General features: G+C 38.4%; 1 protein-coding gene across 3 annotated transcripts in view; it reads right to left on the reverse strand.

Annotated features, from left to right (window-relative positions):
* Positions 1-8,953: 8,953 nt before the first annotated feature.
* LOC144979772 (uncharacterized) overlaps positions 8,954-17,500 on the reverse strand; it is an 11,179-nt gene continuing 2,632 nt past the window's right edge. For 2 of the 3 annotated variants that reach the window (XM_078926845.1, XM_078926846.1), the window contains exons 2-3: positions 10,919-11,636; positions 8,954-9,839 (exon numbers count right to left, since the gene is read on the reverse strand). In XM_078926845.1, the coding sequence (XP_078782971.1) occupies positions 9,183-9,839; positions 10,919-10,963 (702 nt within the window). In that variant the 5' untranslated portion in view covers positions 10,964-11,636 and the 3' untranslated portion in view covers positions 8,954-9,182. The remainder of the gene's footprint in view (positions 9,840-10,918; positions 11,637-17,500) is intronic. The other variant, XM_078926847.1, reaches the window with a different exon arrangement.

The raw sequence follows: 17,500 nt of genomic DNA on the forward strand, positions 1-17,500 counted from the left end.
GTCCTCCGGTCCCAGCTAATGAACCGTGGAACCGGTTCTTGGGACTGGTCCTCAGCGCGGCACTAGTATCTACCAGTCCAATGACGAGTGTCTTACCACAAGACCACAAAGTCACACCCATTATGGGGTCTATTGCCTCAACCCGGCCTCATGTCTGTGGCTGACCATGACCTTGTAAATGATCTTAAAATCAAAGTTACCATGTGACCAAAAGCCTCAAAACAGTATTATGTCGCCTTGACGTAAATTATATAAGATGATTTGAAAGTTAGATAGAATGTTTAGAAATTTGAGAAATGAGTTTTGTCAGGTTTAGAATATACGATTCTTTCATATATTTGTATTTATTAAACGAGTTACTTTTGTCCTTCTGCTTGAATGACAATTTGACCCAAAACTAAAAACGTTGGATTTGTATTCATGCGCACCAAAAGATTATTTTTAATTACCGCCTTTTACACCATATTTCACACAAATAAAATGTGCGAAAATATTCTGCAATCGTTGAATAAAATTTTTATTCAACGCGTTCAAAGCATTATTCAACAATTATCTTCGTATATACTAAGATATGACAGGTTTTCCAATGAGAGGGGTGAATAAATTATATTATTTGTTTTGGAGAATCTCCAATTTTACGATAGCGTGGTAGCAAAAAATGTTACGAGTCGCTTCTATTATCCTTTGTATAAAAAAATAAAACATAGCAGTTTAAAAACATTTTCTGGTCGCTCATCCGTTTTTACCAGAAAAAGATAATGTAAGTGTTGCTGTTCGAAGCTCAGTAAATAACAATGTGAAATTGAACGTCAGCTTCAATTTATAAACGAAAACAGATAATGTGGACGTCTCGGGTTTCCCCTTTATCAACAAAACAGGATGAACGAAACACTACAGACGAATAAGCTAATATGTGATTATGGCGATGTTAGGTAAATAAATAAAAAACATTTTTTGCATTCAATTTCACATTGTTATTTACTAATAATAGATATTGACGTTGAATGTATCTTGACCACAAAATCCAGAATATGTGGGTGGTAATAATAATGATAATAATATAATAATTAATAAATTAATAATAATATAATAATAATAATAATAATAATAATAATAATAATAATAATAATAATAATAATAATAATAATAATAATAATAATAATAATAATAATAATAATCATATATCATCATCATATAATAATAATAATAATATAAAAGAAGAAGAAGAAGAAGAAGAAGAAGAAGAAGAAGAAGAAGAAGAAGAAGAAGAAGAAGAAGAAGAAGAAGAAGAAGAAGAAGAAGAAGAAGAAGAAGAAGAAGAATGTATAATAATTGTCACAGCAACGATTATTCACATTTATTTTATTAAAGTTTTATTTTAGCAAGACCTGAATTCATCTCACTCCAGTAGGCGGTAGGCTTAGAAAAACTTTACCTTATAATAGCCTTTTAAATAATTCTTATTAGTGAATACTTGTCGTTCTAACTTCTGTCACGTAGCCACTTATTATAAAATAAATATGATCGGTCTAATCTTCCTCACTTACTTTTCTCAATAACCTATGCCCTGACTGCCATACTATTCCACTCCTCATATAAATATTATCTATATTTTCGAGATTTATATCTTACTCTCGGGACTTTGTGGAGCACTTCGCTAATTTTGATTTCCGCCTTCAAGACGCCGGAGCTTCCTTTGTCACATTTGCCAGTTCAATCACTGTCAAGAATTTATCAACCCTGAGCCCGTCGGAGGAATAACTGCAACCCTTCTCAACTGGAGGTGGAACCCCACAAGTCTACCCGCAATATCTAACATTACGATCATCTCATCAAGAACGCATAAGATACGTAATATCATTATATTCCCATTTGTAACTATGATCACCATTCATTTATCAAAATACTCATTTAATTAAATTTCATCTTTCTATTCATATCATCTTAATCAATTCGTCATTTGTTCTTTATTTTTTTTAAGTAACTAGTAATTTCTGGGGGCCTTATTCTTCACATCTTTATTTTACGCTTGTAGTCGAGTTAGCTCTTAAGCACTCATTTAGACCATGACAAGAATAATAATAATAATAATAATAATAATAATAATAATAATAATAATATAATATAATATGAATAATATATAATAATAATAATAATAATAATATGATGATGATAATAATAATAATAATAATAATAATAATAATAATAATAATAATAATAATAATAATAATAATAATAATAATAATATATATATAATATAATAATAATAATAATAATAATAATAATAATAATATAATAATAATAATAATAATAAGTAAACATTAATAATATATAATTATAGATAATATAATAATAAGATGATAATTATTTAATCAAAAAATAATAGCAGATTATATTGTATAATAAATAATAATAATAAAAATAAAAAAATAAGAATAATAATATTTATCTAGATGGTGTGGTATCAATACATGGATAATGGATTATCACTCCCTGCGCAGAAGATGAATTACACGCAATGTTAACAACTGACAAACAAAATGAAGACAAGCAATAAATTACACTAGATCCCACACACACACACTACTAACACACCATCTTACACAAACCACAAGCAATTGAGAGAGAGAGAAGAGAAGAGCAAGATCATACGAGAAAGATAGAGAGAAGAGAGAGATTGAGAAGACTTAGCTCTGTAGACTGATGGTTGGAAAATCATGCTGAAAGCTTTTTATGTCGTGCATGAAAACCAAACACGATTTTTTAAAATTTGGCCATAGAACTCATCCTCCAAATTCGGTCCATTCAAATGACGAGCTTCTTGCCAAAAGCTCTTAAACCTGGGACTCCGGTTGTTTTTGTTTTTTACAAGATTAGGGTCATGTTGACCGATTGATTTTCGAAAGAATATATTTCTGGCCAAAATGTTTAAAATGTGTTTGTTTTTTGGGGTTTTTCCGAATGTAGATTCATCAACACAACACGGCCTTCTCGTCAAGTGATGATGCTGTCGGTACGGATCATGGTTGAATCACTCTACACTACCTACTCACGTCATATCCTGTACATATTAACTCTTTCATTGTGAAATGTATTTCAATCAATCACCTCTTAGAGATTTTTTTTCTTGGAGAGGTGGCTTTGTTTTCGTTGTTTTTTTTTTTTTTTTTTATTTTGTTTATTTTTTTTTTAAATCCGAAGGGAGGTAGGGCCAGGGTCATTATATTTGGGAGGAAGGGGTCAGATTGTTTGTTTGTTTTGTTGCTTTTACTTATGTGGTATTTTCTTTTATAGGTTTTCTTGTTTTGTTTATTTGTGCTGTTTCGTTTGTTTGGTGTTTGTTGTTTGGGGTGGCTATGATTTTTATAATTTATTGTATTTTGTGTTTGTGTGATATGGGGGGGGCGTTTGCGGGCGTATTGTTCGTTTATGAATTGGTTAAGAGTGGTTTGATTTTTTTTAATGGTAGATTTATGTTTTTTGTTGTGCTTTTTTTCCTAGCCTTTTTTCTGGGTTAGAGAATGATAGTAGATAAATATTGAAGTCTTGTTGAAGATATCAAGTTATGGGGTCCGATTGGTATAAAACCAAAATCAAGGATAGATCATTGGGGCGGGTTTGTGTGTTATTTTTGTGGGTTCGAGTCCAACCGATAGCTCAATGGTCTGGATTCGAACAAGTATGCGCGCTATGGGTCTCGTTACCAGCTGCGCCACTCAACCTACACCACAAACGGCTCAGGTTTAATCTAGGGGCGATTAAGAATTGCCTTAGGGTCCCTTGTAACTTAACTGTGTTAATAGCAAGTGAGTCAAGACAATAGTAACGCCCAATTCAATAATAACAATTCTATACATAAAGTTTAATTAGATTGTTACCGGAGAAGATAGAGAGAATAAGTATTTATTTAATATCAGGAAGAATAGCTCTAATTGAGTGGATCTAATTTCTAATTTATTTATCTATTGATTTATTTATTGATTTATTTATTTATGATTGATTGATTTATTTTTAATCATCTGTGTCCGTGGAAAATACATTTGAAAATGGTATAAGCCCGTTTGGCTTATCTTTATCCAGCCGGCTTGCTTGATTGAGGCAAAGGTATCAGCTAGTTCCAGGGTTGGCTCCTGCTTCCAGGGTTTTCTGGACTTCACAACAGTGTGTTGTAGTTATGGGCTGACAGGACGGTTCTGGTGTCGGCGATGACTGACAGCAGGGATTGGGTGCTTCAAGGATTGGGCACGGAGTATGGATGGGTGATAGCCACGGATTGGTGAGAGCGAAAGACCTTCAATTAAGAATTTAAAACAAAAAGGTCTTAGAGCCAATCTATTTTGTCTTTCGCCACCGGGTCGGCCTTGAGCGACACATCATAATAGCTTTTATTTGCCGACCAAGGCAAGGAGAAGCAGTCACTCCATGATAATGGTTAGTTATTGCATTTATATTAAACATCAACTGACAGTTTGAACTATCTTACATGATGAGAATTGAACAGGAATGTGTCCCTTATATTTTATACTTTATTTACTTTTATCAATTATAATTGTGATTATTATAATGTTTGGCCGGGGATTGGCGGTAGAGTACAGACAAGAAGCAATATACATATTGAATATAAGTAAAATAATAGCATAGATCATAAACAAATGTTAACTATAGTATAATATACATATAGATATAGTTTTGTACAGGTATTCCAACTTACAAACATCCATAGAATGAAACACAATTAAAATATACACAAATTATAATGGTAATGGTAGATTAAGCATTGAATTCACAGTAATATCTCGTTCCACTTTGAATTTTAACCATCAATTAATTTTACCTTCAACCGAGAGAAGTTAAACTTTTACAAGTTTGAAATTGGAGGGATAGTTCTTCTTTCTTGGGATTCTTAGCGTGTGTGTGATGCAATTCAGAGATGAATTTGGTTTTGTAAAGTAAAGGGACGCCACGGAATTATGGGGATATCCAATCAGAAAAAAATGTTCCTATTTAGATAGCCAATGCAATTTAGATGCTTCTGGTTAAGAACTATAGTGGGAAGAGATAACGTTAAGTGCAATTTTAGCTACTCTGAATGAGACGAGAACCTCAGGGCATATGCACGTTGGAGTCTTGTTTGGAAAGGGTAATTAGCAGGAGATATGCATACAATGGGCAGACAATTGAACAGGTGAATAAGCCTTAAGCGGGAAGTGAGTGTAAGACCCATATGGGAATGAACACGACGCGCGAGCGTTATAAAATCATTCACCTTACAACGATGCATTCTCTTCCACAAAAATATCTTACAAGAACGAACGTATTTTATCCTGTTCAGTGGTGTGATATTCAAAACTAAGGGGTGAGTGGATTACATTTATTTACTTTTCTTAGATTCTCTTTCTGATCTACAGACTGTAGCAAAAACATTCTGCATACTTTTTATCACTCTATACCTATGATGTTGATATGCATGATATCATTATGACTTGGTTACATATAATTTGATCATATTTTACAATATCATGGTTTAACTAGTTTATCTAATGCAGTCTGGTAATTCTTGAGGCCAGAGTACCTATCATTTGTTTAATATATGCTATCAGGGCGTTAGCATCATAAACATGTTACTTAAAATATTCATGAGTCTATAGTTATAACGTTCAAGTGTTAGACTATTTTATTATATTATTAGGCTTGTTTAGCCCTTTGTACTATTTGAACATGTTATTAGGTCTGACTTTAGACCCTATCGCTACCCCTGTCTGAGGACACACCAGTCCCACAGATGGGCCGAGGAAGTTTAACACGGAGAAATCTGACGTCCTGTTTATATTTATATCAAACCAGATTTCAATCCCTTCCTATTACGGTCATGGGAAGAGTTGTCCAAACCCACCATTACTTCAAACGGCACCCAAGACCTGAGAGACGGCCAGTTCGGCTAAGGACCTCGGCTGCTACAAGATAAGACCAACATCAATGTTAAAATATTCTGGAGGGTTGTTGTTAGTGCCCAATATGAAAATTAAACATTTAAAAAACATGTAAACACCTACCATATTATTTAAAACAGAATAAATCCGATTTACTTTCATTATCAATTATAAGTGGGACTGGAACGTGTTTTATTCATTATTTATTGCATTGTGAAGCTATATCCTTGGACAGCTATACGAGCCACTAATCACTGCTGTTTAATATTTTCATGTAATATGTAGCGGGGAAATCATAGGATTTGCAAACCTCTATAATTTATTTTAATGAAAAGGGCGATTCTGTGAGTGCAGGAGCTGACAACCTATGTAAAACGCTCGAGTGGTGTGGAGAATTATTACATAAAATTTTCTTAAATGAAAAATTTAACCTCCACATTAAATACCACATTACAGGGTGTATATTTTTTTTGGGGGGGGGTGCGGTTTACTTGAGTGGCATGGACGACACTCTTTGTCACAGTATAAATGACATGTATACATGACATTAATAAATGACATTTATACCGATAGGTATGTAGCGGGCATAGGCCTCAAAACAATGTATGCGTAAGATAGATCTCAATATATTTTTTAAAAAGTTTTGGAGTCCTTCAGAACCATTAGGCCCATGGAGCCGGAGTTTATCTTGGTTTCTATAGCGTGAAACGGACAATTGCAATTGCTTGCTATCCTTTGATAGGACGCTAGTCTATCGCAAAGTACTTTCCTCCAGATCTAACAGATCTAGCAACCCAATAACTGCCGGGTGGAGAGTGGGGTCAGGAAAAAAAAAAGCTCGACTGCACCTGGGATCTATCTCGGTCACTATTGGGACGCCCCTAGTATCGTAACAGATGTGGCGATATTCCTGCTCTTGGTTAGCAGAGTGTTAAAGTAACGTGAAATACGGTCTTTTTAATTGTTTCTGTTAATGGCTGTTATGTACTGTTTTCTCTCATGGAACTGTTGTATTCCATTCTGTAAATACAATTTCTGTTAAGGCATCTGCATCGTGTTTGGTAGACAAAGTCATCTCTCCCTGAGACCATATAAGGAGAAAAAGGGTTAGCTGTGAATTTGACATTATCACTGATTGGTGACAATTGACACTTTGCTATGTGCAACTCGGATATAACGAAGTCGCAGGAGACCGGTTCAAATAGGGAACAGATGTAGATTCCAGAAGCACAATATCAATGTACTTTGTTCAAGATGACCTAAAGGTCTCATCCAATCATCAGCGCAGGATCTCACTGACAGCAGTACACTCAAATGTTTACAAAATATATCTTGAAGAGAAAACATAATTAACAATTCATAACAGAGAGATGATTTACAAGGAAAAAGATCATCTCCCAAAACTAATACTAAATATTTGACTGTGTCTCTCCCAGCTAAGGACTCCTACCAGGGCCAGGACAAAGCAAACAATTCCATTCTAACACTAAGACAGAATGCAACTCGGAAAACAAATATATGGGGATAGAAGACAGAGCGAGTGACCTCCTGCCCACCAAGGACTCCCTCCTAGTGACCCATCGTGCCAAATGGGTATCATATTAGAGTGAAGTGAAAGCCAAAGGCTGTATTCAAGGTTAAAATGATCAAAGATATGAAATTAAAAGTTGATGCACACTATGCGACGGGCACAAATATGCAGGTCTGATAGCTGAACTCAACGATGGGCTTGTTTAAACAATGTTGTAATATGGAGAATAGTTAGCATTGGTTTGAGATTATTTCCATTACAACAACAATGGGGCCATAACGACGTGTACATATATGCAAGTCTGACATCCGAACCCACTTATGGGTCTAGTTGTAATGGACAATAATTTGCGTCATTTTTGAGATTTCCGTTAAAACAATAAGCCCATATGGAAGTGGTTACAAGACCTGCAAATAAGTGCACGTCGGGCCATTACATTTTGGGTCATCAGTCTTTAAGTGGACTTTATGAAATAGGTTTCGGCCTATTTTTTGTTTGTTTTGTTTTGTCTTTGTTTTTTGTTTTTTAATTAAACTTAACTCAAACCCAAGTTTCTTTTTCTTTTTCTTTTATTCGACAATAATAGAGGAATTTAAAATTTTGGTATTGACATCACTCCGACATAATACTGCTTTGGGTGGGCAGGTCACATATTATAGCATACAGTATGTAAAAACTTGGGCTTTTATATAGCGCATTGTTTACTAAACGTTCTCAGAGCGTTTACAAAGGGTCTCTGACCAACAGCAACACGTAACATGTAGAACGAGACATGACGCCACATACAATTATTTTCCGACAGAGATAACGCTGTTACGGCCAAGTACGTACTCATTTTACACCTGAGTATGGTGAGAGAACGTGAGTGAGAAGTCTTTTCCAAGGACTCAACTATTCCCCGAACGATGCTCGAACACTGGACCTTCCGATGCGAAAGCGTATCATACCACAAGGCCATATAGCCGCATATGTAAAACGTATTCTGAAAAAAAGGCGGTATGTCCTATGTCAATGCAGATGAGTAAAAAAAAATTCAATATAAAGATAAGTGTTGGTTGTATCGTACCAAATGTGGCGATTATCCTGATCTTGGTTATCAGAGGGTTTACGTGAAGTACGATCGTTTTCATTGTGTTGGCTGAAGAACAGATTTTGAGGCAGGAAACGTTCCAGTGTTTAGTATTGGGTTCTCTTATGGTTCTCTTTTTGTATAATACAATTTCTATTAAGGCGCCTGCACAACTGTGAATCGCTTTGGGCAGGGTTAGTGAATATTGCGCTATTTAAAAGCTCAAGATTGTTTTTTTGTTTTTTTAGGGTTTTTTGTTTTGGGCTTTTGTGTTTGTTTGTTTTTTGTTTTTTGTTTTGTTTTTTGTTTTTGTTTTTTGTTTTTTGTCAGTAAAAAAAACGACTATCAAGGAAAGAGACTGGGTGGGAAAATATATGTATGTATATAACACATATTTATTAATGATAAAAACAAGTCACACAATTGTTGTATTTATTTCAATTTTTTATTTACATCGAAATCAAATCGAACGTAGATTTATGTATTTCATTCAACTTGTTCTTTTTTCCAAATCCGATAACCCAACTTGTTATGGCTCAATGTCGTAATGGAAATACTGTCAATCCAATGGAAAATATTGTCCATTAAAACTATTTCAACAAGCCTTAATTGCGTTTGGTTATCAGACCTGGAAATATGGGAATCGTCGGTTTCACTGGTTGTCCATTTCAGCAAGATGAAGCTCATCAATGCCATTACTGGATCTGGGACTGTAGGTCAGCATTTGACTGACCGTAACACTTGCATTGATTCGTGCCATCTGGACTAGAAATATCATATCCATGGGAGAGTTCTTGGACAAGCCCAGAGAAGATCTATACGAGCCACAAACTAGCTTCACTAGCCAAGACGTCAAACTGGCGACATTGCTTGCGACTAGTATGAGAAGCAACGTGACCACAATATCAAGCATGATTGACTCAAACTCCAAAAGATTCTTTTCGTTTTGATCAAGTCTCGTTGATTTAATGTCTGTGGGTTCTGTTATATCTGCAATTGTACATTGGATAGTCCAATCCTGTAAATTTTGAAGTCGTCCCATTCGGAAATCACAAAAGAAGTTTCCGTAAGGATCAAAATCAGTCATGTTTGCAACATCGATAAAAGCATTCTCGGGAGCCTCGCTGAGTTCAATGGACCGAGACGTAATCGTACTGCTTATTTCGTCGTTCAATTTTTTAACTTCGGGAATATCTTGAAAGGAGAGCAATATCGTCAGTGCCAGAACCACAATGCAGGACAGCGTCTTCTTCAAGAGATAAATCATACTTGCTCTATAAGCTGAAGATCGTGTGTGTTTGTCAATGCCCTTAGAAAATACAATACAAAAGAAGACCATATTACAAGCAATGAAATATATATATTGTGAATGAAACGCAGTGACAAATATAATTAGATCAACGACGATGTTAAAAATGATGATGACGACGATGACAACGATGGTGATAATATTAAATACTCCTACTACTAATACTGCTACTATTCCCATTTCTACTACTACCACCACCACCACTACTACTGCTACTACTACTACTACTACTACTACTACTACTACTACTACTACTACTACTACTGCTACTACTGCTGCTACTACTACTACTACTACTATCTCTCTAATACTCTACTACTACTACTACTATGCTACTACTACTACTACTGCTACTACTACTCTACTACTACATACTACTACTACTACTACTACTACTACTACTACTACTACTACTACTACTACTACTACTACTACTACTACTACTACTACTACTACTACTACTACTACTACTACTACTACTACTACTACTACTACTCTTCTTCTTCTTCTTCTTCTCTACTACTACTACTACTACTACTACTACTACTACTACTACTACTACTACTACTACTACTACTACTACTACTACTACTACTACTACTATACTACTATTATACTACATACATAATAATAATAATAATAATAATAATTAATAATAATAATAACAATAATAATAATAATAATAATAATAATAATAATAGTAATAATGATAATAATAAGAAGAAGAAGGAGAAGAATGATAATAATAATAAAAGTAATGCTGTAATAATAACAACAATAATGATGACGATGATGATGATGATGATGATGATGATGATGATGATGATGATGATCATCATGATAATGATGATATGATGATTGGAAGATAAATTAGAAAAAAGAAGGAGACGGAGGAGGATGAGAAGCAGGAGGAGGGGGGAGCAGGACGAGGAGAACAAGGAAAAGAATGGATTGTCAACTATAACCACACAAATAATTTGAGATTATCAAAATCCTTGAACCTATCTTTTGCTATTATATTTCTTCTTCCCCCCCCCCCCCCCCCCCCCCCCCCCCCCTATGTGTTTAACTGAACTTACATTAGACAATTCTTCAAACGCCAATTTTCGACCAGGTGTGTCCATTCGGTTGACTTTCTCCGCCGTCTCAATTGTTTGTCCAACGTTAAATAAAGAAATACAGTCGGAGAGAAAAGCCCAAAGTGCCTGTGGAAGAGCTAAGAGTATCGCGACCACTATCAGGGTGATGGGTGTTTGATACGTCACCAACTTTTGCACACGAACTTTCAAATCTTCTTCTTTCTTGTCATCAATTGCATTTGTTCAACCCTTTTACGTTTTTCTCAAAAAACTCAAAGATGCTATTTGATATCGTAAAATTACTGTCGTCTGTCGGATATAAATCAATCATATTAATGGGAATTTGATAAATGTCACGGGATTTTTTACCCCTTATCATTGCATTGAATGTGTTTCCACAAAGAATATTCGCATACGCAATATGGTTGGGTGCAAAGTGGGCAGGACACCAACATTCCACGCTGACTGTTGGAAGAGCGGTTGCCGTCATCTGGTTCTTTGCTTGAGATACTCCCGAGGTGGTTGATGCTGTTGTTTTAGTTTTAGACGTGCCTCCCCTTTCGTCTGGGCCCTGGTACATGTTGTGAAGGGGGATGATGAACGAGACTAGGGACAACAGTAACAGCAAAAGCACCATCCATTTGTAATTAAACTTGTCAACTGCATCGCTTGATAAGGGATGTGGAAACAGTCGGGCCATGCCTTTCTTTCTTCTCACCTGTGAGAGTAAAAAAAAAAACTTTTAAGAACTTGAGCGATTATACAGAGCAATATTCATTAAACGTGCTCAAAGCGATTTACAAGGGGTCCCTTGCCAACAGCAACACTTAACATGTATGACTAGATATGACGCGTGTTAGGCGGTATTACAATATTCTTTCGAGAAAGACAACGCTGTTACTACGACTGGGAACAATTTACACCTATATGTGGTGAGAGAATGTGAGTAAAGACAACTCTGTTACCACGACTGGGTACAATTTACACCTGTATGTGGTGAGAGAATGTGAGTAAAGTACTATTTCCAGGAATCCAAGTTAGAAAATTTTCCAACCATTGAAAAAAAGTGTGTCGTGGATGACGAGATATGACGCTTAAGGGCGATTTTACATTTTATTTTTCGACAAAGACAACACTGATAACGACCGAATACATTTTATTGTGAGAGAATGTGAGTTAAGAGCTATTTCCAAGGTCTCAATTTTGCGCCGACGAAAGCAGGAGTCGAATCTAGGATCTACCAGTCCAGTGGCGAGTGTCATACCACAAGACCACAAAGCCACACGCATTATGAGGTAAAATAGGCGCTCCTATTATCATTTGTAAAAAAAATAAAAAACTAGAAGTTTAAAACCATTTTTGTGTCGCTCATCCGCTTGTACTAAAAGCAATAGATAATATGCGCTTGGCTAAGAAGCTCATAACATTGCCATCCGGAAGTATACCGGACCAACACACAAAACTGTGTGTATCCATGAACGTTTATAGTCTGGTTAATACAGTTCAGTGAGCATTACTCATAAACGCGGATGGCAAAAAACAATGACAAAGACATGAGTGGCGTCATCTTCGAACTATCTATAGATTTTGACTGTAATGCCATTTCCTGGCCACTATGATTATTCTTAAGGTCAAATGTACATAATATATACAAATAAATGCACGTCGGTCAAATCGATAAATTCGAAAATCAGTTGGTGTAAAAAATGCATTTTGATAAAATTAGTATCTAGACTTTTTGGTTTATTGAAGACTAGAGATTTGTATCTCTGCTTTGCTGAGTTTCTCATAATGGATAAGTAAAATTGAATCTGCAGATGGCGATGTAAGCAGGTGGGTTGTCAGGCGGTTGTGACTTAGACGTTATTCAAAATATTCAGTCCATCTATTTAATTGTTTTTGTAGTGTAGAGTTTTTTATTCTTTATCTTTATTTGGCTTATCGATTTTTTAGTATCTTCCAGGCAGTTTCCTTGTTGTTCTATAGAGTGCCTTTACCAGCATCCTCTTCTGTCTCACATATTCCAGCAGTTTGTCAATGTAGGATCTCTTGTATGTCCTAATACATTTTTTTACAACTCAATAGGGTTCAACAGTCGTGACGTCACTTCCCTCGTAATAACGCATAGTAACTTAGTACCTGGTTCTAAACTATCGTGAAAATGGCGGACTCCCTTATTAAATACTTCTCCGACGAGCATAAAAGTGTATCCAGAAGAGAAAATCGTTATAAGTCTGATCATCTTGTGACTTTTATACATTCTGATCATATGACATGTGAAAAAAGTTCTAGCCAGCATGAAGAATAAAAAGTACCAAATTTCTTTTTTTTAGAACCAAACAGACGTGACATCCTGTTGGTCTCATGTACTGATTTTGACCCTCTGCTTTACTTGACCTTGTTTGACACGAATTTACAACAGATTTCTTGTTTTTCCTGACTTGTATCTTTTCTAGAGTTTGTGGCGTTACCCAGGTTTAATTTCATCTTTCGTTGTTCATAGCTCATCCTCCCAATCGTCAGCCCCCATCTGTTGGGCTTGCTCCCACTCCCACTCCCACTCCCACTCCCACTCCCACTCCCACTCTCAGTCCCACTCCCACTCCCCACTCCCACTCCACTCCCACTCCTACCCCCCCACTCCCACTCCCATTCCACTCCACCACACCCCACTCCACTCCACTCACTCCACCCACTCCCACTCCCACTCCACTCCTACCCACTCTCCACTCTCCACTCCACTCCATCCCACTCCTACCCCCACTCCATCCACTCTCCTAACCCACTCTACCCACTCCCACTCCACCACTCCCACTCCCATCCCACTCCCACTCCACTCCCACTCCCACTCCACTCCCACTCCCACCCCCACTCCCATCCCACTCCCACTCCCACTCCCACTCCATTCCCATCCCACTCCCATCCCACTCCCACTCCCATCCCACTCCACACCCCCACTCCCACTCCCATTCCCACCCATCCCATCCCACTCCCACTCCCACTCCCACTCCCACTCCCACTCCCATTCCCACTCCCACTCCCACTCCCACTCCCACTCCCACTCCCACTCCTACCCCCACTCCCACTCCCACTCCCACTCCCACTCCCATTCCCACTCCCACTCCCACTCCCACTCCCATTCCCACTCCCACTCCCACTCCCACTCCCACTCCCACTCCCACTCCCACTCTCCACATCCACTCCCCACTCCCACTCCCATCTCCACCCACTCCCATCCCATCCCACTCCCACCCCACTCCCATTCCCACTCCCACTCCCATTCCCACTCCACTCCCACTCCCACTCCCACTCCCCACATCCCACTCCCACTCCATTCCCACTCCACTCCATCCCACTCCCACTCCCATCCCACTCCCACTTCCACTTCCCTCCCCATCCCACTCCCATTCCCACTCCCATCCCACTATCCACTCCCACTCCCACTCCCATTCCCATCCACTCCACTCCCACTCCCCACTCCCATTCCCACTCCACTCCACTCCCACTCCCACTCCCACTCCCACTCCATCCACTCCCACTCCCCACTCCCACTCCCACTCCCACTCCCACTCCCACTCCCATTCCCACTCCCACTCCCACTCCCACTCCCACTCCCACTCCCACTCCCACTCCTACTCCCAGTCCCACTCCAACTCCCAATCCCACTCCCACACCCACTTCCACTCCCCACTCCCACTCTCTCACTCCCACTCCCATTCCCCACTCCCCACTCCCACTCCCAGTCCCACTTCCACTTCCACTCCCACTCCCACTCCCACTCCCACTCTCACTTCCACTCCCCACTCCCACTCTCTCACTCCCACTCCCACTCCCACTCCCACTCCCACTCCCACTCCTACTCTCACTTCCACTCCCACTCCCACTCTCAGTCCCACTCCCACTCCCCACTCCCACACCCCACTCCCACTTCCACTCCCACTCCCACTCCCACTCCCCACTCCCACTCCCACTCCCACTCTCACTCCCACTCCCCACTCCCACTCTCACTCCCACTCCCACTCCCACTCCCCACTCCCACTCCCCACTCCCACTCCCACTCCCACTCCCCACTCCCACTCCCCACTCCCCACTCCCACTCCTACTCCCACTCCCACTCCCACTCCCACTCCCATTCCCACTCCCACGCCCACTCCCACTTCCATTCCCACTCCAACTCCCACTCCCACTCCCACTACCACTCCCCACTCCCACTCCCATTCCCACTCCCACTCCCACACCACGCCCACTCCCACTCCTACTCCCACTCCCACTCCCACTACCACTCCCACTCCCATTCCCACTCCCACGCCCACTCCCACTCCCACTCCCACTCCCAGTCCCACGTCCACTCCCACTCCCACTCCCACTCCCAGTCCTAGTCCCAGTCCCACTCCCACTCCCACTCCCACTCCCACTCCCACTCCCACTCCCCACTCCCACTCCCACTCTCACTCCCCACTCCCACTCCCTACTCCCACTCCCACTCCCCACTCCCACATTATTATTATTTATTATTATTATATTATTATTATTATTATTATTATTATTATTATCATCATCATCATCATTATTATTATTATATTATTATTATTTATTATTATTATTTTTATTATTATATTATTATTATTATTATTATTATTATTATTATTATTATTATTATTATTATTATCATTATTATCATTATTATTATTATTATTATTATTATTATTATTATTATTATTATTATATTATTATATATTATTATTATTATTATTATCATTATTATTATTATTATTATTAATATTATTATTATTATTATTATTATTATTATTATTATTATTATTATTATTATTATTATTATTATTATTATTATTATTCAGTTAAACTTGGTCATTATATTGAGTACTAGAAAATTACTTTCTTTGATCGGTGTAACTTGGTATTTGGGGATAAAAGCGTTAAATTATAGTTGGTATTTATTATTTAGGCGTACAGTATTATTTGGGCATAAGGCATTTTGGGAACAGTTGACAATAGGATATAAAACAGAGTGTTTCTGATTCTACTCGACATTCGTGTCTAAGTCCACCTTTGGATTCTATTCTACTTCACTATATGAGCTGCACATTCCTAGTACGCTGCAAGTTCTAACAACCTACTTCTTCTTCTTCTTCTAGGTTCCATGCCTGGTCCAGGCTTCGGATACTGCATGAATTATCTCTCTCCATTCCTCCCTGTCTCTTGCTTTTTCAAACAGCTCTTGGATTGTTAGGTTGGTGAAGCCCTTCAGTTGGTCTATGAGTGTTTTTCTTTGTCTCCCCCGGGCGCGTTTACCAGGTATTTTTCCACAACTTGCCAGGTATTCATTCTTATCTTTCCTTACTATGTGTCCGAAAAAGGATAGTTGTCGATCCGCTATTAAGGGCATTAGTTTCCTTTGTTGGTATGTTTGTTTTAGCACTTCTTCGTTCGTTTTGTGTGCAGTGTACGATATTCTCTGCATCCTTCTCAAACACCACATTTCAAAAGCTTCAATGTTCTTTTGTGTTTCTGCATTTGTAGTCCAGCTTTCGCATCCGTATAACAAGATTGGCCACACGTAGCACTTCAAGACTCGAAATCTAATCCCGAACGACATCTGTTCGTTTTTCAAAATGTTTCCGAGGTCCATAAAGGCCTGTTTGGCTTGAGTTATTCTTGCTCGTATGTCTCGGTTACATCTTCCATCTGTTGTCACTATTGAACCCAGGTATTTAAAACTTTCTACGTTGGTAAGTTGCTCGCCGTGAATCGTTATATTGCAGGTATTGTTGTTTTCGGGGTTTTTCTGTATTACCATGCATTCCGTTTTGGTGATATTCACTTCCATTCCCTTGGCTTCACTATCTACTACCACTTTGTCAACAATCTTGTGAAGTTGGATTTCTGATGTTGCAATGAGTACCGTATCGTCTGCGTATCTTATATTATTTATGTTGTGACCTCCTACTTTTATTCCCTCCATATTAGTTATGCCCCTCATGATTGTTTCTTGGTATAGATTAAACAGATCTGGTGAGGCAACACACCCTTGACGGACTCCTTTCTTAATAGGAATGGAATTTCCTGTAGAGTTTCCGATTTTGATAGATGCCTGCTGGGTGTAGTATAATGTTTGCATGAGTCTGAGGTCTTTCTCATCAGCGCCAATGGAGTGCAGTTGTTTTAGTATTTCTTCGTGGCGTACTCTATCAAAGGCTTTTTTGTAGTCGACAAAACAGAGGTATAGTGGGGTCTCAAATAGTGCGGGGCGGTCCTTGGCAAGCTTAAGGACCACGGTCCTACGGTCCTTGGGAAATGAAGGACCGGTCCTTTTCGACATTGAACATTCCTGAGAGACTGTTGGAAATTCGAACCGGTTTGACCTTTGAGAGCGTGGGATCGTTCATTCTTGAACCGTTAAAGACCGCTACACGATGAAAACCGTGCCTACAGGAGTAAAACACACGGAGTAGTCACACTCATTTCAAATTGTAACCTAATTAGAGAAGAGGGGTGATGCCTTCTTTATTTGCTCACCGTACTTCATTGTTACTTCGATAATTTAATAAAATTTGAAATTTA

This window comes from Berghia stephanieae, chromosome 9 (genome assembly GCF_034508935.2).
Source record: "Berghia stephanieae isolate SIO BIC M18660-M18661 chromosome 9, UCSD_Bste_1.3, whole genome shotgun sequence".
NCBI lineage: Eukaryota > Metazoa > Mollusca > Gastropoda > Nudibranchia > Aeolidiidae > Berghia > Berghia stephanieae.